Raw genomic sequence first — 20,462 nt, 5'->3', positions numbered from 1 at the left:
TGTGCCATATGGTTAAAGTATATCGTGGATGGCAAAATGGCACTATCCAAAACCAGTGGTGAGGCAACTGTGGTGCGCACCATGGGCTATACATGATGAGGGTGAACGATGTTTGTGGAGAGATATGTATGGGTGAATAGACATGCAACTCTTGAGCATCTGACTGCCCAGATGAACCTAGAGTCTTCAATCACCATTTAGCAAACATTGCTACATATGGTCTTCTGCAGCAGGAGCCTGATTCATGCATCCATGCTGATTGTTGGTCATTGGCAACGAAGGCTGGAGTCTGCATGACAATACCATTGAGTTGCACCAGGTGACCTTTTCAGGTGAATCACATTTTATGTTCCATCAGACAAAAAGCAACGACACCCGGGAACAATCATACAGGCCAGATGAAGGAGCGTTATCATTTGGGAAACATTTTTGTGGCATTGCCTGGATGGTATCGCATTCTGGAAGGCACTATGGAACAACCCAAGCATACATCTATCCTCAGGGACCATGTCCACCCCTACATAGTTTCTTTTTCCTTGGCACAATGACATTTACCAGCAGGACAATCCAACATGCCAAACAGCTCACAGTGGACTGTGTGTGGTTCAAAGAGTAACTGGCCACCAAATTCCCTGGATTTACACCCAACGGAGAATCTGTAGGACCACTTTGATTGTGCTGTTCGTGCCCTGTATCTTCAACCAAAAAACCTAGTAGCAACTGGCTGTGGCACTAGAGCCAGCATTGTTCCACATCCCTCTCTGTATCTTCCAGAACCTCATTAACTCTCTCCCAATACATCTTGCAGCAGTTCGTGGTGCTAAGGGTGATTACTCAGGCTATTGACATGTGATAATTTTAATGTGATTGGATGGTGTACTATGTAATAATTTAATTCATAGAAGAATAATTTATACCAAAGCACAACAGTTTTCATACATGATTTAGTACTGAATTTAATGCTAAGACAGGATTTTCACTTATATTATTATTCATGTTAGTTCCATGTGTGTGGGCCTTCAAAGATAAGCCACTGATCAGTCATCTTTTAAAAGTGTTTCAGTTAATGTCTCCAGTAACAAATTATGAAAAATAGCTCCTTTGATATAAGGTTTTTCTACATCAATGTTAATCTTCTATTAACCACATGAAAACTGTTTTTATGCCTAGTATTTATTTACTAAATTCATAAATAGATAGATGGGATGATCAGTACCTCCCTGCTGGAGGAGCGACTCTCAATGCGAGGTAATAGATATACTAAAAAATAAGTAAATGCTGTTCTCCTAGCTCCAGTTTTTGAGGTTGAAAGGGGATATAATTGGGAGTATTTGAGAGGAAAGGAACGGATGACTCAGAATACAAATTGAGGAACCTTGGAACAGGAGGTAAGAGACAAAGATGAAGGAAAAGATATACTAAAATGCCTTAAGACAGCATGCCACCATGCACTGTGCAAGGGCAGTTCAAAGATGGTAAATGGATGTGAATGTATAAGAGGTAAAATTGAATATAGAAGAATGAAAAACTTCATCTGGGGAGAATAAAACAAGCCATTGTACCATGTTTTGCATCTTTCATTTTTTCGTACTAGCTGGTTTACTCTTAATCAAGTGCAGGTCAGTCAGAATGACCTGCCCCACACCCATCTATTTCTTTTTTCCCACCCCAAAGAAGGAAATTGTTATTCCAAAAGCTAGAAGACGTGTATTTACTTGTTTGATGTATCTGATGACTCTACTGGAAACTGCACCTCCTAAACATTAGTACTGTGCACCCCATCTCTCTCTCTCATTTCTTTTAGTGTCTACATGTCACAGAAGTCTCACACATCACAAAATTGGTAAAACAACCAAAAAAGCTCAGTATTTATAGTACAGTTCCTTCTGTCAACATAATTTTTCATTCTAGACCAATGCCAGATATTGATAACCTAATGCAGGAATGGCCAGCTGAATTTGAGCAGCAGTTGCAGGAAATTGGTTTACCAACAGCTGACTTGGATTGTAACCTGCTGAAATATGTTGACATCATATGCAGTAAGAAAATTAAACTTTCCACAAAATGTTTATTATTGTTATATATAAAACATTTAACATCACTTTAACTTTGTCCTCTTCTTTTCAGATTTTTTCGATATCCCTATATATGAATCAAGGATACAGTCACTACATGTGCTGTTTTCATTGTATGCAGCTGTTAAAAAGCATGTGAACAATAATCCAGTATGATTACTCAGCTCTCATACATCTGAAGTGGCGTTTCAGGCTAACATTGTATCACAATTACAGAAAAATGATTCAAAAATGTGCATAAACATGTAATAAATGATTTTATGTGAGTTTAGTAGCATAAATTTATGTACTTTCCATAAAATTATTAAAACAGTAACAGAACACTCAATATAAATTGCTTTCAGTTTTAAGGAAGACAGATCAATGTCCACCTCAGAGTTGTAACTGAATGAAACACATCACATGAAATGCAACTGACTTTTTAAATTTTTAGTTTGTGATTAATACATTTCTTTCATATGTTAATCAGTAATTTTGATGGGACTCTGTTAGCATTATCAATGAATACTACAGTTTTGAAAGCAGGCTTTTTTGTGTGTGTATACCTGTGCACTTGAGAGAAAAAGTCACAAATGATTTTATCATCATGCAGTGAGTTTGGAGTACGTATTACTTGAAGAGGAGTTCACCAACCGGTGAAAACAATCAAATTTCTATGATTCTCAGGATAGCACTTAGGGACCTTCACTTTATAACATACTGCATCTCTTCAAAGAAGATCTAGTTCCTTTGACTGATGAGCTATAATTTTCAGCAAGGATTGCAGTCATCCTGTTGTTCCATATAGGTAGGAAGTATTGTGTAACAACAAAGCAAGCATGGAAAGCAGTTTCTAATGAGAACAATTGGAGAAATTAAAAGAAGGAAAGGAACATTATGAACCAGGAATGTGTAAGTTTAGAAAATGCGAAAGAAATGGAACTCCTATCATTGTAGGGACCTTCCTGCTGTAGGTATGAGTACTAGAAATTGGAAAAAATTTTGACCTCATTACTTAGCTTAAAAGTATTGAAATGTTGCAAAACGCCTTTTTTCGTTAGCCTAAGAAATAAGTACAAATCATGGTGAGATAACATCTCTCTCTCCACACACAAAAAGTGTTATCCGTCTGAAAGTGACATACCCAAAATCGGTAACTATGTCGAAAATACTTAAATAGCAATCTAAAGAGGTAAATATTTACAAAATGCACTGTTTTTTAAGAACATTCATAATTATTCTTAACAATGCCTGGATAACAGTAACAATGTGTTGAAAATAGTGATACTAGAATATTTCAAATGTTGACATTAAAAAATGAAAAAGTTGTTAAATTTATGTAAAAATGCGTGACATCAACCAGAAAATCTGTTCAAAATAAGCCAAACATACGGATCAATTAGTGTAAAAATTATGACGCAAAATGTGTAGTACTGCTGATAGACACATATAAAAATAAAAGTGACACACTACCTCCCTTTTGGAACTAATACTCTCTTCATCGGAGAGGAGAGAGGGATAGGTTAGAGAAGGTTAAAAAGAAAGGGCAGGTCACTCAGACCCCAGAGGGTAGTAGGGATGAGGGCAGACAAAGAATCTTTGTGTGCATCTATACCATAACTTCGGAAATCCTTTCTGTATTTATTTCAAAGACTTCATCAAGAAATGTCAATTTATTTATTCTACTTAGTTACTAGAATATTATTATTACTATTTTTAGCTTCTCCAATTCCTTACCCCACCTGTCTCACAAAAGTAATTGAATTAAATCACTTTGCCATCAGATTTTCATTTTTCATCCATTCATTTCATTGTGTTCCATTGAGTCCATCAAGGAGAATCCTTTTGGATATGGACCTAGTCCAAGCATACACCAACAAAAGAAAATCAACTTGTAGAAACTTAATCTGGTCACTATATTAACAATAAACTATCACTGTACTTCTTAATATAAATTGCACTCATGCCAGATAACTACGATGTAGTAAATTAGAAGAAAAGTTGATACTTTGAGGGGGGGGCACCTTCTTTTGATATTTCCTTGATTGTATTGTCATATTTCACAGAAAATAAATACCTACATCTATAGCAACATAAACCTGTTTACAAAACACTATTCAGCCAGAACATCATGACCACCAACCTTCTAACGATATAAACCTGTCCAGGCAATAGCAGCGTCACCTGGCACGGAAAGCTGCTAGTCAGTCACACACATGGTGCATGTGCCTTTCCCATTCAACTACGACTGAAATGAACAAGTGACTGTCAGCACTGGACGTTGGCACAGTGGCAGAGCATTGCATGGTCTGATGAATTTTGATGCCTTCTTCATTGTGCCGATGGGAAGGCGCAATTCCCTAGTCTTCCAGGGGCACAGGAGTACTGCGGGACTGAGACAAGTTGGCGGTGGCTCCATTATGCTCTGGGAACATTCATGTGGGCATCAATGGGTCTATTGGAAGTCATGCAAGGCACCATGATGGCCAAGGAGTGCCGTACACTGGTTGCAGACCATGTACACCCCTTCACAATATCATTTTCCTGACAGCAGTTGCATTTTTCAACAAGATAATACGCCATGTCACAAGACTGAGTGTGATGGATGGTTCGAGGAACATGGTGGTGAATTCAAATTGATGTGCTGGTCCCCAACTCGCCAGGTCTGAACCCTATCAAACACATCTAGGATAGGATTGAACTTGGCATCAAAGCTCATTGGCCCCTCATGCCATGACGCATCACCGCTTTTATCCATGCCAAAGGTGGACACACCGGCTATTAGGTAGGTGATCATAACGTTCTGGCTGATAAGTATATACTACTACTTGTCATGCAGTAGTACAATGAACAATGCCACTTGCCACGTAACTAATAGGAATTTTCAGTTCCTGTATCTAAGTAATCTGATGATTTGTAGGAGTAACTAACGGGGCAGGTTTATAATTTTATTTCAGATGGTAGGGACTCCCAATTTCATGTTACATTGTAGTTTGCTGACTGCCTTTGCACTTCACCCAGAACCCTAGAGAATTAATTGTATATCTTGTATTGTTATTGTGATTGTGCAAACAACAGTTCAATTGAAACTGATTTTATCATCAGCAACAAAAACCCTTATGAACAAATGTACTGGAAAATAAGAGTAAGAATTCAAAACTCCTGAAAGGGAGCCATGCAGAATTTGCAATTACCTGCTATGCAATATTCTGTATGCTTGCTTCTGCTGAATAAATTATTTACTTTAGATGCATTGCTCCAGAAAATAATTCCATAACACAGGACAACAAACCAATGAAGGCTTTCACAGCCAGTGTTTATTTCAGTTAAAACTTCTGAGTTGAGGGTCACTGTTGATGTATCAAACTGTTTGCTAATGTTTTGCCCCCATCTACCTGGATATGGATAATTAAGGAGAACTCAATTATTTAGTTATAATTAAAACCTTTGTGGATAGAACTAATAAAGTACACAAGCCAATTTTCTTAAAAGAACAACTCGGTTACTTACAGTTGGTTTTTAAGAAAAATGGATACTCCAGTAAGGAGGTTGAACAAGTACTGGATCCAAGCAGATACAATTCCAGATTAATGATGAACAATGGACACCAACAGGGAAAGTTTTTCTTGTTTTTACTAACAGTGTTACTGATCACATCGGAAAAGTTACCAAGCATGGAGTTCAATATCACCAGGAAATTAACAGAGGGCCTGTACACTACAGTACATGTACATCATCCACTAGTGGCAGCTGGTGTGTATAAAATTGCATGTAGTTTTGACCTATTACATAATGGAACAACAAAAAAGTACTAACTCATGCTTAGCTGAACATAAAATAAGTTGTTACTTTGGACAAACTGATAAGTTTGTCAAATTGGAAAATGCTTTTCAGAGTGGACACCATTTAAAAAAATTTACTGAGCCATGACACTGTAATATCATGTGCATCTGTACAGATGGGCAATATAAATTTATAAAAACCATGATCATTTTCACAGAACAGAAAGAGTCGAAGAAAATAAAATATAGATGCAGACTTCACACCAAAAGAGTAACTATAAAGTGTGAAGTCATGCATGTGAGAAAAAGACTCTGTTAAATTTTGGTCTCACAGAAAATCACATAAATTGTCTGTAAATTCAACTAAAAACCTAGGAATTACATTTATGAACAATTTAAACTGGAACCATTCACACAGAAAGTATTGTGGGGAAGCAAGATTGTATTTTATGGGCAATACACTCACAAGATGCAACAGATATACTAAAGAGACTGCCTACACTACACTCGTCCACTCTCATCTGGAGTGCTGCTGTGTTGTATGGGATCCTTATGAAATGGGATTGATACAGGACATCAAAAAATGTCAAAGGTTAGCTCGTTTTGCATCATTATGATATAGGGAAGAGTATGACAGAGATATGATACAAGAGTTTAGGTGGCAATTGTTAAAACGAGGTGGTTTTTTGCTGCAGCAAATCTTTTCTGTGGAATAGTAGGGAATTAGCCTGAAAGTGGTTTGATTAACCCTCTGCCAAGCACTCATACAAATTGCAGAGTTGTCATGTAGATGTATTTATTACTGCAAGTTGAGAATGATGTCACTGGCTAGAGGACCTACATTTGAAGGTTTTAACCGCATAAAATTCAAAAAGGGCTCAATCGTACTTAAAAGCCTAAAAGGGGCTAAATAGGACTTTCACACAAAAAGTAGGGGCTAAAGACAATTTTTGGATTTTCTGAAATGTTAAGGAAAAGCAATAATGTGAATTTGTACTTTTTAAGAAAAAGACTCAATAAATATACACAATGCTCTGAAATCAAGAATGTGTAGGGCACACTGTTGCTTGTCTTTATAAACCAATAATGTGTCAGTGTGCTGCTGCACCTGTGACACATGAGTCTACTTATTTTTGTAGTTTGGAAAGTATAAGAAATATAGCCTTGACCAAAATCAACACTGTGTTTCATGCACTGCCACTGCAATGTTGCTTTGAGGCTACATCACTGCTGCCGTGGAACAAACCTAGCCAGTCGTTTTACTTAAATGTCACGGACAATAGAGGTACATTAAAATAACCAATTGGTGACACTTGAGGCTATTTATTTTGTAATCACAAAGGAAAGTGTTGATTCGCATTGCGTTACGTCCTTTAAGGCAACCACTCGCCTATAGCGGATTGATGCATGGAGCACAGACATGGCAACCCTTTCCATGGCCACAGGATTATACATTTGGGTGTCTGTGTGATTGTAAATGTGTGTACATTTGCTAGAAAAATAGATAGTGCTTGAAAGCTAATGTGAATGCCATTTTCTGTTACATGTTTCGATGCCTCATGCATCGATCCACTATATGTGAGTGATTGCTTTTTCCCTTGGTTGGTTGGTTGTTTCGGGGAAGGAGACCAGACAGCGAGGTCATCGGTCTCATCGGATTAGGGAAGGATGGGGAAGGAAGTCGGCCGTGCCCTTTGAAAGGAACCATCCCGGCATTTGCCTGGAGCGATTTAGGGAAATCACGGAAAACCTAAATCAGGATGGCCGGACGCGGGATTGAACCGTCGTCCTCCCGAATGCGAGTCCAGTGTCTAACCACTGCGCCACCTCGCTCGGTGCGCTTTTTCCCTTATTTTACACATTGCTCCATCCAGGAATTCCCATTATTTAAAAATTGATTTTGTCATAATCATCAAAATTGGTCTTTTCTGGCAGTGAATTGGGAGGAGGAGGAGGAGGAGGGGGGGGAGATCAGTGTTTAATGTCCCATCAACAACAAGGTCATTAGAGACAGGGCACAAGCTCAGATTGGGGAAGGATAGAGAAGGAAATTGGCCATGCCATTTCGAAGGAACCATCCTGGCATTTGCCTTAAGCAATTTAGGGAAACAACAGAAAAACTAAATTGTGATGACCAGACGCAGTTTGAACCATCGTCCTCCCAAATGCGAGTCCAGTGTACTAGCCACTGGCAGTGGATTGGAGAAGACTTAAATTTCACAACTGGCAGCCATGTAATTTTTTGCCATGCCTGTCAAAAACAAGTCAACAAACACAGGTTATTTTTAACATTAATTTTATCTACCAGTCTTCTTCCCTCTCATCATCAAATCAAAATTAAATTAAAAATTTGTTTCTGATAAGATTATTTTACATGCTCATTTTTTTTACTTTTTTCCACCCCTGCCATTTCACTGGTGTGTGTGTGTTTTAATTTCAGATAAGCCACTATAAAGTCACATTTCCTTCAACACAAGAGTTACACAGCTCGGATCATGAGTGTCACTAGGATTAAGAACAAACAACAGATCCAACCATTAACTTCCACAGTGACAAGTAGTGCAGTGGACATGAAGCTTTAGTGTCGGCTATGTGCCATGAAACAAGCTAAAGAACCCCACTTTTAAGAGCTTTCTGGACAGTATCAGCAGCCGCAATATGCCACAAGCGTTGACACTTCACAAAGATTATTTGAGACAGGCCTATGAAAAAAAAAAAGAGCTATTGCTGAAGATAAAAAAAGACATTGGTGCCCACTATATTTGGCTTTCAGTTGACAAGACCACTGACAGTTGTCACACTTTTTTAGCTGTCATGGTAGGAAAATAACATTCCATAGCACCAGGAAAACCTCTCACTCTCCAGTGTAAAGAACTGCAGAAGGCAAATCACAGCACTGTAGCCCAGACTATCCAGGATCCTCGAGGAGAATATACGGATGAGAAATTTTTGCTGTTGTTAACAGACTGTACTGCCTGTATGTTAAAAGTGGGGGGTAACACTGAAAGAATTCTTATCCCAGTACAATAGTTCCATTCACCTTACCCATGGCCTACTCTGTCTAGCACAGGAATTCAGAAATAGGTTCGTTAATTTCTTGTTACAAAAGTATTTCTCAAAATTCCTACCAGCATTCAGTTATAGCTTCAAACATTCCCCTTCCACCTGAACCCATACACGCTCTTCACAGGTTAGTGTTATGCCAAACGCTAGCGCATTTCCATGAACTACCTGATGCAGTTGAATGCCTAGAGTATAAATCTCTACCACTGAAAGATGCTGTAGAAGTGATCTCTGAGATGCAGATGTAGTTGGAGGAAATACATGTTTCAGTGGGAACAGCATGCATCACTAATTTAAGGAATATTCTCCTCAGGAATCCGACAATATGAAGACAGTGGCCACCATTTTTCAAGGAGAGAGGTTCAAAGGTGGATTGTACTGTGGGCCATGAACAATTGTGTCAATGAAATAGGCACCATTGCACTCTTGTACTGTAGAGATCTTTCTCAGCTACAAGAATAATTTTTGTTGGTTGTAGAATTAGGCCACAGATTGTGGTCATACGTAGGTACTCATATCAAGTGTGTGTTTATATGCGACACCCGAAAGGAATTTTTCAGTAAAAAAATTATTATGAAAGCAAAAATAATTGTAGCATAAGTAAATAACTCAGCTCTTCCTCCCCTGACCTTTCTGTAATAAAAGTTTTATACATCTACTATGGTCTCTCAGCAGCATTCCTAATGCATCACAGTCCCATCTCTGGCATGAACTACACTCTGCAGGTTAAAATGCCTCAATGGGCAATCAGTGCACAAGAAACCTTGCATCATTTGAAAGGGGCCAATACTGTGACTTGCTGGAGCACACAATATACCTCCACTCAGATACTGTGTTGTTTGACCCATTGGAGATGTGCTTTATCACAACTGAGAGCAAAGGCCTTTTGCGAGATACGTGACTAAATGCCCAGTCAAGCAGTTCTCTTCACAATGTTCACTCAGAGATTGGCTGAGATGGACCAACATTCACTGACAGCAGCAGTTCCTGTTTTGTTTGAAATTGTCACTGCAAAATGTGAGATTTGTCTCCGATCCCTGTCTGCTAGGATCTCTTTATGGTCACTGATCTTTCGCCAAATGCGAGTAGTACTCTAGATACATTGAAAATCCTCTCAGATACACCAGTAAATCAAGCAAGTTTATCCACAGTCTAGCCACAGACACATACAAATACAATAGCCCCTGTTTGCGGGTGGTGTTACGACTTGCTGAAGTCTGGTACCAGTTCTACAGCACCCTAATGTGACTAGTGTGATATTTTGGAAGGGGGTGGGGGTGGGGGGCTAATACTCTTATTTTGTTAGTGAGCCTATTACATATCACTCTATGAGTGTTGAGAATTATTGAGGACAGTTCAACTGTTTGGATACCACATTCAAAAGTGCATCCATAAGGAGCTACCTTAAGACATCAAGTTGCACCTAATAGCACATGTTATTGAAATGTTATGACAAAATTACATATGAAAAGTAATCACCTACAACGGAAAAACTTCGTTGTCCCTAGCTCTATTATGAACACAACTGACACCTGCAAGTTGTTAGTGTATTATGCGTACATTCCTTTTTTTAAATCTCATGTTGTATTTCAATCACATTTTGTATTCAACCTCTTGGCATTAAACTGCACATGTAAAATTTTGAATTTCTGTTGTGTGTTTTTATCCAACCCAGGAATACGCATTAAAACCTGTTTTAATGGCCACTGTTATGGTGGGGTCCTTTTACAATGTCAGTGACAGTCAGGGATTTCACATATCCAAATCTTTACAGTGTATGTATTATTCACAGAGCATAATGTTGAACATGCAACTGAGACAAAATGATGGGATCATTTAAATTAATATGGGAGTATTAAAAAAAAAAACACACTGTTCTGATGCAAAACTATCTATGTTGCTGTAACTCTTAATATACAATCTCATACATTGTACGAACTTCTGAAAAGTACAAAACAATTATGAAACATCAAGGTCTGCACTAATGTATCTAATTATTCTGATATACAATTTTAAAATGAAATATAGGAACATAAGATAGATAATGAACTTTCTTCTTTTGATTCTATGTAAACAGATGAAAGTATGCAGAAAAAAAAATTATCATTGAAGAAAAAAATTCCACAGTGCAAGAAATTTAATGAAGACAAGTGAGTTTTCAAATATAATGAAATGTGCAACATGGAAATATGTGAAACGTGAAGCCACTTTAACTACACACTGTGCTGACAAAATACAAGAACAGCAAATTTCTAATTTACTCTTACACTGAACAGAAAGTTTACATTGCAACTTTTAAAAATTACAATGATTTACAAATCTGCTTTCAGATCCAGTACAGATTATAGCATAGAACCACAGCTTTAGTAATGAAAGTATTGGGTGCTGAAACATGCTTAAAATGCATCTAAAAATGATGCACAGAAGATAAAAAGGGTAAATTTACAACATGCAGTATTAGACAATTAACATTAATGCCACTCACATTCCATATAGTAAATTATTACTAAGTAATTACTGTTTCTTCTCACACATATTTCTGTACTTAACAAGAGAAATATTTAACAATGGAATGTGGAATTTGCAAAATACACTTCCATTTTTTACCAATGATTTATGCACTGCTTTTAAACAGAACTAAATATTATCACATACTCAGAGAGAAAGAGAGATCTTTTAATTAGTATTTTACTCTGTATCAAATACTTCACATCATGTAAGTCATTCAGTGCAATGTTCCGTACCTGAGGATTGATGATGAACATGCACACCTATATGATGTGAAGTATTTTCGACTTATTCAACATAAAAAATACCACACAGTTTTACTATTCTTATACACTACACCCATTAGGGAATTAAAATTGATAATTTTAGCTTTTTAATTTTTACAGCTCAGGTACAGAGTCTGATCAATATCATAATCATGTTCATACTATATACATTGTCAAGAAACACTATGTGAATGTTACACGAGGCCAAGTAAACCAAGTATTAACAGAAATTTCTGTCATGTCCGCTACGCAGTAGTAGCATGTGTGAAAAACTGTAAGACAGAAGATATATCAAAACTTTATCTTTTGTAGTACTGAAATTGCAATGGGAGATGAGGCATTGGTATTACAGCCAGTCATTTGGTATAATGATTAAACTTTAATGGGAAAACATCACTACTTAAAAGATGAGAAAATGGAAGTATTTTATTTGCTCATTGTAGAAGAATATGTTATTGTCAAACATCCATTATGCACAATAATTCTGCATTGTGAAATAAAGCACCAAAATGCTAAGCACGAGATTTACACCCACACCAAATGACATCAATAATATATTATTTAGGGAACTGCATACACAGAAATCAAGAATAAGAATACAAAGCTGATCACAACTGCTACTCGGGAATCTTGTTCTGTCTAAGAGTAATGGCAAAATGTCATTTGCAATACACAAACGAACATTTGCCAATAATTTTGTTGCAAATATGTCTATTCATTTCTTTGATTAAAATTTCATGTTGCCCAAAATATTTATTTCATATTTGTTTAAATGAAAACTATTCTGAGTTCACTGTGGATGGCAGTGTTTCAGGTCAGATCATTCAGTGTTTGCTCAGACCACAAAAGGAAACTACCTATTAAACCATGCAAGTACAACAATCAGTATTCATTTATAATGATAAGAAATAAATGACAGTCCAGTTACTGAGAACTGAGATGATTCACTCAAATACTGAAAGACATAATTCTCAATATATTTTCTATGAAAATATTTGAGAATTTAATTTTCCTACTATAGCCGATCACCATCAATACTGTAAAGGTGCACAAGAAAGCAATGCTATCACAATACTGAAATGTAATAAAGCTGGATGCCTTTCAGTTATCATATGAACAGACTGTCTCAAGACAAACACTAAAGTTTTTGAAACCACAGGCAGCAGTGTCACACACAACCATTCAATGCAAAGTCATGCCAATTTGGCACTTATTTAGGGCGGCACCAATTATCACGAATGTGGCCAAACAATTATCCACAGCAGCAAAAATTTAAAGTATTAAGCATTAAAAGAATAATAACCATAACATTTCCAATTAATCAACTACTCATGAAAATAACTTTGCATTGATACAAATTTGTTTTTAACCGTGTACCTGCAGGCCATTTGTTTCAAATGGTATAGACTTACGAAGTAACTTTAGGCAACACTTTCAGATAACACAAAAAATGCATGCAATGGAGGCTTCCTGTACACACAGTTCACATACACTTTTTAAAAATACATCCAGTCCATTGAACGAGACAAATTTACAATACTGTATACTGCAAAAAACACATTTCTTCTTTGACTGGTAACACATTGATATTGTTTTATTTCCACGTGGTACACTGAGTAATTGAACAGGAATTGTTCAGGTAAGAGAAACATTAGCAGATAGACAACACTAAGAGTAGGAATGTCATATTACCTAAAAATTTAACAGTATACAATGAACAGTCATGCATGTGTTATGTCTGATATCAGAATGGTGTCTGAAGATCTAATGCAGTATGACACAATGAGGTTACAAATAAATCTATGAAACAGTGTAAACAGGTTGCCATTTAAATGAATTGTGCTTCTAACAGCAGAATTACATGGAAAAAATTGTGACAAAATTTGTGCAATGGCGTTAGTCAGCACCAAATATTCTAGGTGGAATTTTTCAAATTTTATTCAAATTATGCTCTGAAACATTCTTGATAAAATATTTATTTATATAACAATTTTAATGTGACTTTTTACAACAGAAATTAAGAAATGAAAAGCTTACTTAAAACCCATGTAAGTATTAGTGTTTTAAATGTACTGCGTACATTGAAGTAAGAATTTTATACTTTGAACATAAAATATACACCACAGTCTGACACACAGAATAAAACATTCAAACTTACATATCAATATATTCTTTGAATCATAATGTAATTTGATACAAATAAAGTCTGGATGCTTGTTGAGCTTGTAGGATGGCCTCTAGACCTTGAGTGCTGGTTTATGTGACTGCCAGTTATAAAGCGAGTGAGAGTGCGTAGTACCACTCCATCGTCCATGGTGTGCTCTATTTGTCAGGTTCTTGTTGCGAGTATGTGGGTGCTGGTGAGGATGGTGAGGTGGAGGAATGGGTACTGTGGGTGGCATAAGAGAGTACCAGTTTTGCAAGGTAGGAGGTGCTGCATGGAATCCAACCCCAGGAGCCTTAGGCAGGTGTCGACTCACTATATTACCACTCCCCCTACTACGTGGTCTACGAATTGGTAAAGCAGGTGAAAGGGGGAGTGTGGGGGAAGGTGGGGGTGGAACAGAGAGTGAGACAGAAACTGTGGTTGGGGGCACCGCTGATTTCTCTCTTACTGCAAATGGAATCACCTGCAACAAGAAAAACTCTAGTAATACATGAATTTATACCATATCACCTTATCATTTAATAAAACTTACCACCCATTACTTAAAAGATTTTTCTTTTAATATATTTCATTTATTATTACTGATTCTGCTGCAGAAAAATATTGGTATCATCCTTATATAGTGGTAAATTGAGCCCACAGCTATACTAAACAGGAAAGAGTGTTACATTACAGAAGTACATTTCAAATTAACATCAGATTGAATGAGAAACTTTGTTATATTTCTCAATAACCATTTGCAGTGGGAAAAAAGGTGGCAAACACAAATGGGCAATGCTGAAACTCACAAGATGATTTTAATTTACTTAAAAGCCATTTAGTAAATGCGATAAAATGTAGAACAGTTGGTGGAAATTAATTGAATATTATCTATTAACTTCTTTTAACAGAAGGGATTTTGATAGAGCTTCATATTATACCCATTAATATGTTGTTCTTGTGATCTTCAGTCTGAAGACTGGTTTGATACACGTCTCCAAGCTACTCTATCCTGTCCTGTGCAAGCCTCTTCATCTCTGAATAACTACTGTAACCTACATCCTCACTGTATTCATCTGTTGGTCTCCTCCTACCATTTTTAATCCCCCCCCCCCTCCCCCCCCCCCCCAACTTCCCTCAAATACTAAACTGGCGATCCCCTGATTTCTCAAAATGTGTCCTATCAACTGAGCCCATCTTTAGGTCAAGTTGTGCCACAAATTTCTTGTCTCCCCAATTCTATTCAGTACCTCATTAGTTATGTGGTCCACCCATCTACAGTATTCTTCTCCAGCATCACATTTCAAAAGCTTCTATTCTCTTTTTGTCTAAAGTGTTTGTCATCCATGTTTCACTTCCCTGCATGGCAACACTCCATACAAATACCTTCAGAAAAGACAACCTAACACTTAACTCTATATTCAATGTTAACAAGTTTATCTTCTTCAGAAATGCTTTTCTAGACATTGCCAGTCTACTATTTATATCCTCTCTACTTCGGCCATTGTCAGTTATTTTGCTGTCAAAGCAGGAACACTCTTCTACTACTTTAAGTTACCTCATTTCCTAATCTAATTCCTTTAGCATCCCCTGATTTAATTAGACTACATTCTATTATCCTTGTTTTGCTTTTGTTTATGTTTATCTTATATTTTTCTTTCAAGACATTTTCCATTCCATTCAACTGCTCTTCCAAGTCCTTTGCTGTTTCTGACAGAATTACAATGTCTTCAGCAAACCTCAGTTTTTATTTCTTCTCCCTGAACTTTAATTCCTACTTCATATTATTTTTTTACCTCCTTTAGTGCTTGATAATGTACAGGTTGAATAATACTGGCGATAGGCTACAACCCTGTCTCACTCACTTCCCAACCACTGCTTCCCTTTCATGCCCCTGAACTCTTATATTGCACACTTTTGGAGGAAGAAATACGAGTGCTGGTTTGATTGTGAAGCTTCAAAATAGCAATTATCCTGGTGTTATTAGAAAAAGAAAGATATGGTTTTATGTAACAAAAACAAAACTTAGCTGGGAGGAAAGATAATTTCTTCGTGGTTGCCTAGAACCAACTACCCCACCCCAAAAACAATCCTTACTATCACAACAAGAACAAAATTTGAGACATGGTGAATCACCAAAATTCGGACTTTCTGTGCTGCCAACTGTATGCGGAAAAACTTTTAAAGTGTAGAAATAGAGTTACCTACTCAACCTAACCAAACTGTCATGCATCAGAATTTTATAATGTTTACTGCATGAAGTTTTGGATGACATATCAAAGTTGACAACCTTCTATTTACAGTTGTGCAAGTTCTTACAACAACATGCAATCACCGTGTGTTTGCTGTGTTGGAGATCAGGAGTCATGCAATCTAACAAATAACTATATTTTTTGCAATATTTACATGGGAATTGGAATCGAATTCAATATGCTTTCCATACTCGGTACATTAATTATTATTCTGCTGTTAGGCACGGCAAAATATGAAGGCTCATGAGCTGAAACCATTGAAAAACATATTCAGCGGCAGGTGCAATACATGCAGCACAAATGGCAAAGTACATCTACAGGAGCGTTTTCATATTGATTTCAGTACCCCATGGAAAATTAGTAACTCAGTGTTTATGCTCTTTTTCTCTTCCAATAAAACTTAGGGTTACATAATGCATGCTGGATCCCTCATTCAATTTAATTCCTAAAATGGTGTTAAAACAGTACTGTAATATCAGGTCTGTTGGAATTTTTAAGGTGCTGCAGACTTGCCCTTGTCTGGAAGACCGCAGGAAGATTCTGCACCTTGAATCAATGATGAGGTGGAAGGATTAAAGGAAGCTATGAAAAATTAGAGTCCCAATTCTTTGTGATGAAACGCCGGACTTAAAAAAAGGCAGTGTGTGTTCATGGTTCTGACATAAGTACTTAGTTGTGGTTACGGTACAGTTCGGAAGTTGTTTGTTGGGGGAAGTAAAAAGTTACTGCAAGTGCAAATGATACAGAATGTTCACAGCAATTGTAAGTGTAACTCAGAAACTTTAAAATTCAGTAGGTACCAAAATCTAGTTTCTGTAGCTTCAGATTTAGTGTATAAATGCAATTAGGGTTTTAGTTTCAGAAGGGTTAGTACACATGCAGTGCTGGGCTCAAACTAAATGTGGTAGGCAGTGTGTAGGGTGTGGAACTCTGTAATTTAAACCATTGTGCTGTGCAGGCAAAACATACCTTCCTCAATACCCAAAAAAGGAAGCATGCATACATTCAACTCTTAAATCAGAAATATGGAAGTAAACACACAAGAGCTAAACTTTTCCTTGTTCCTTTCATCACCAGGTGGAACTTATGGCTTAAATGTGTTGAGTACCTTGGAGTATATCTCAATGATATAGTAGAATTCGTTGAAACTGTTGAGGAAAAGATTGTTGCTGTGCACAATTTTAAATCCTTGACATAAAAAAAGACTAGCTATTTTACTTGTTGAGCGTTGCTCAAAATGTTGCAATTTGCTGCTGACATTAGAGCGCTCCAAGGTACCTTTAATTCATGTTCAAAAAGCTTTAAATTATAGCTGATGCCCCCACCTCCCCCCTCTCCCACTCAGAGATGATCTTGGATAAACTTCATAAACAGCAGAAGCAAATGCAAGTAAATTTAACATCCCTGTTCCAATCTGCAAGTAGAAGCCTGATAAAACAACCACTTAATGGAGTGCAACACAGGTAAGATTGTCATTTCTTCTACCAGTAAGTCGTTTGATCCAGGAAACATAATGACCGTGATTTAGAGTGTTGAGATCTCTCAGCTAATGATGAAAATTCTCATTCTACAAGAACTTTTAACATCAGAATATCTTCAACCATACAGTGTTAAAGGGTTTAGTAGTTAGCTCTTATAGAGAAGGTAAAGATGTTGATACAATTGCTATTCTTCTTTCCCTGAAATCAGAGTATGAGCATTTTGTGGAAGCTGCAGTGAGGGCTTTGTGGATGCCAGTCAGTAATGCTGATAGTGAGAGGTAAAATGTAAATGGCGTGTGGCTAGGGCCTCCCATCAGGTAGACTGTTCGCCTGGTGCAAGTCTTTCGAGTTGACACCACTTTGGTGACTTGCGTGTCGATGGGGATGAAATGATGATAAGCACAACACAACATCCAGTCCCTGAGCAGAGAAAATCTCTGACCCAGCAAGGAATCAAACCCGGTTGGTTGGTTGGTTTGGGGGATTAAAGGGACCAGACTGCTACGGTCATCGGTCCCTTTGTCCAAGTACTAAAAAAACACCCACAGAGAATAAAAAATGAGTAACAGAACAGAGCACAGACGACACTGAACAAGAGAAACTGAGACAAAGACCAGACAAAACGAACTAAAAGCACACAGAGTGTGACGGTGGATGGCCGACCAGAGAAATAAAAAAGGAAAAGCCAACCACGTGAAACACATTAAAAAATCAGTTTAAAACCGGAGGCCAAAGGCCAGAATCAACACAAAACAATAAGATAAAAACAGAAACACTCAGATTAAAGAATAAAAACCCCCTGCCCGAATAAAACGTAAAACTAAGTCAGCCATAGCCGAGTCATCTGTTAAAAGGGCAGGGAGCGAGGCAGGCAGTGCGAACGACTGCCTGAGCGCAGCTAAAAACGGACACTCCAATAAAACATGAACCACGGATAAAACGGAGCCGCAGCGACATAGAGGCGCGTCCTCACTGCGCAATAAGTGGCCGTGCGTAAGCCGAGTGTGCCCAATGCGCAGCCGGCAGAGGACAACAGACTCCTTGCGAGAGACCCGCAAGGAGGAGCGCCACACACCGGTAGCCCCCTTGATGGCCCGAAGTTTGTTGCGTGAAGGCAGGGCGCGCCATTCAGTGTCCCAAAGGTCCAGAATTTTGCGGCGTAGGAACGCTCGCAAATCTGTCTCCGGGAGGCCAACGTCCAGAGATGGTGCTCTAGTCGCCTCTTTCGCCAGCCGGTCAACATTCTCGTTGCCGGGGATCCCAAAATGGCCTGGGGTCCACACGAAGACCGCAGAGCGGCCGCAACGCGCAAGAGTATGCAGGGACTCATGGATAGCCATCACCAGACGGGAACGAGGAAAACACTGGTCGAGAGCTCGTAAACCGCTCAGGGAATCGCTACAGATAACGAAGGACTCACCTGAGCAGGAGCGGATATACTCTAGGGCACGAAAGATGGCGACCAGCTCAGCAGTGTAAACGCTGCAGCCAGCCGGCAAGGAACGTTGTTCAGAATGGTCCCCTAGAGTGAGCGCATAACCGACTCGACCAGCAACCATCGAGCCGTCGGTGTAAACAATGCCAGAGCCCTGATACGTGGCCAGGATGGAATAAAAGCGGCGGCGGAAGGCCTCTGGAGGGACTGAGTCCTTCGAGCCCTGTGCCAAGTCTAGCCGAAGGCAAGGGCGAGGAACGCACCACGGGGGTGTACGCAGAGGTGCCCGGAAAGGAGGTGGAACAGGGACAAGCCCAAGCCCGGAGAGAAGCTCCTTGACGCGTATGGCGATCGGACAACCCGACCGGGGCCGACGTTCCGGCAGATGGACGACTGACTGCGGGAACAGGAGACGATAGTTAGGATGCCCGGGCGAGCTTAGAACATGGGCAGCATAAGCGGCCAGCAAACGTTGGCGTCGGAAACGCAGTGGAGGGACACCTGCCTCCACGAGTAAGCTGTCCACAGGGCTGGTGCGGAAAGCACCAGTGGCAAGGCGTATCCCGCTGTGGAGAATGGGGTCCAGCACCCGCAACGCAGACGGGGATGCTGAGCCATATGCCAGGCACCCATAATCCAGACGGGACTGGATTAACGCCTGGTAGAGCCGTAACAGGGTAGAGCGGTCGGCTCCCCAGCGGGTGTGGCTCAAACATCGCAGTGCATTGAGCTGCCGGATATGAGGCAGCCAAGTCAACCGGGCATCGAAAACCACCCCCAAAAACCTGTGTGATGCCACCACCGAAAGAAGTTCGCCGTTAAGAGAAAGCTGCGGCTCCGGGTGGACAGTACGTCGCCGGCAGAAATGCATAATGCAGGTCTTGGCTGCCGAAAACTGAAACCCATGCGCTACAGCCCAAGACTGCGCCCTACGGATAGCGCCCTGTAGCTGACGTTCAACAGCTGCAATGCCAGTAGAGCTGTAGTAAAGGCAGAAGTCGTCAGCATACAGGGAAGCGGAGACAGAGTTTCCCACGGCCGCAGCAAGACCGTTAATGGCTATTAAAAACAGACAGACACTTAAAACGGAACCCTGTGGCACACCGTTCTCCTGGACATGGGAGGAACTATACGAGGCCGCGACTTGCACGCGGAAGGTACGACACGACAGAAAATTGCGGATAAAAATCGGCAGAGGACCCCGAAGACCCCATCCATGAAGCGTAGAAAGGATGTGATGACGCCACGTCGTATCGTACGCCTTCCGCATGTCAAAAAAGACAGCGACCAGGTGCTGACGACGGGAAAAGGCAGTACGGATGGCCGACTCCAGGCTCACCAGATTGTCGGCGGCGGAGCGGCCGTTACGGAACCCACCCTGAGATGGAGCCAGAAGGCCCCGAGACTCCAGTACCCAATTCAAGCGCCGGCTCACCATCCGTTCAAGCAACTTGCAAAGAACGTTGGTGAGGCTA

At 39.4% G+C, this 20,462-nt stretch overlaps 2 protein-coding genes across 6 annotated transcripts in view; one reads left to right on the top strand and one right to left on the bottom strand.

The window, feature by feature from the left end:
• LOC126457769 (intraflagellar transport protein 46 homolog) overlaps positions 1-2,403 on the top strand; it is a 140,815-nt gene extending 138,412 nt beyond the window's left edge. Inside the window, exons 8-9 of one of the 2 annotated variants that reach the window (XM_050094339.1) lie at positions 1,912-2,039; positions 2,128-2,403. In XM_050094339.1, the coding sequence (XP_049950296.1) occupies positions 1,912-2,039; positions 2,128-2,231 (232 nt within the window). In that variant the 3' untranslated portion in view covers positions 2,232-2,403. The remainder of the gene's footprint in view (positions 1-1,911; positions 2,040-2,127) is intronic. The other variant, XM_050094340.1, reaches the window with a different exon arrangement.
• An 8,456-nt stretch (positions 2,404-10,859) lies between these two features.
• LOC126457767 (protein BTG4-like) overlaps positions 10,860-20,462 on the bottom strand; it is a 69,450-nt gene continuing 59,847 nt past the window's right edge. For 3 of the 4 annotated variants that reach the window (XM_050094334.1, XM_050094335.1, XM_050094333.1), the window contains exon 4: positions 10,860-14,303. In XM_050094334.1, the coding sequence (XP_049950291.1) occupies positions 13,911-14,303 (393 nt within the window). In that variant the 3' untranslated portion in view covers positions 10,860-13,910. The remainder of the gene's footprint in view (positions 14,304-20,462) is intronic. The other variant, XM_050094336.1, reaches the window with a different exon arrangement.

The sequence above is a fragment of the Schistocerca serialis genome, chromosome 2 (assembly GCF_023864345.2).
Source record: "Schistocerca serialis cubense isolate TAMUIC-IGC-003099 chromosome 2, iqSchSeri2.2, whole genome shotgun sequence".
NCBI lineage: Eukaryota > Metazoa > Arthropoda > Insecta > Orthoptera > Acrididae > Schistocerca > Schistocerca serialis.
Note: the sequence above shows the minus strand (reverse complement) of the source record. Positions and strands in the feature narration are given on the sequence as shown.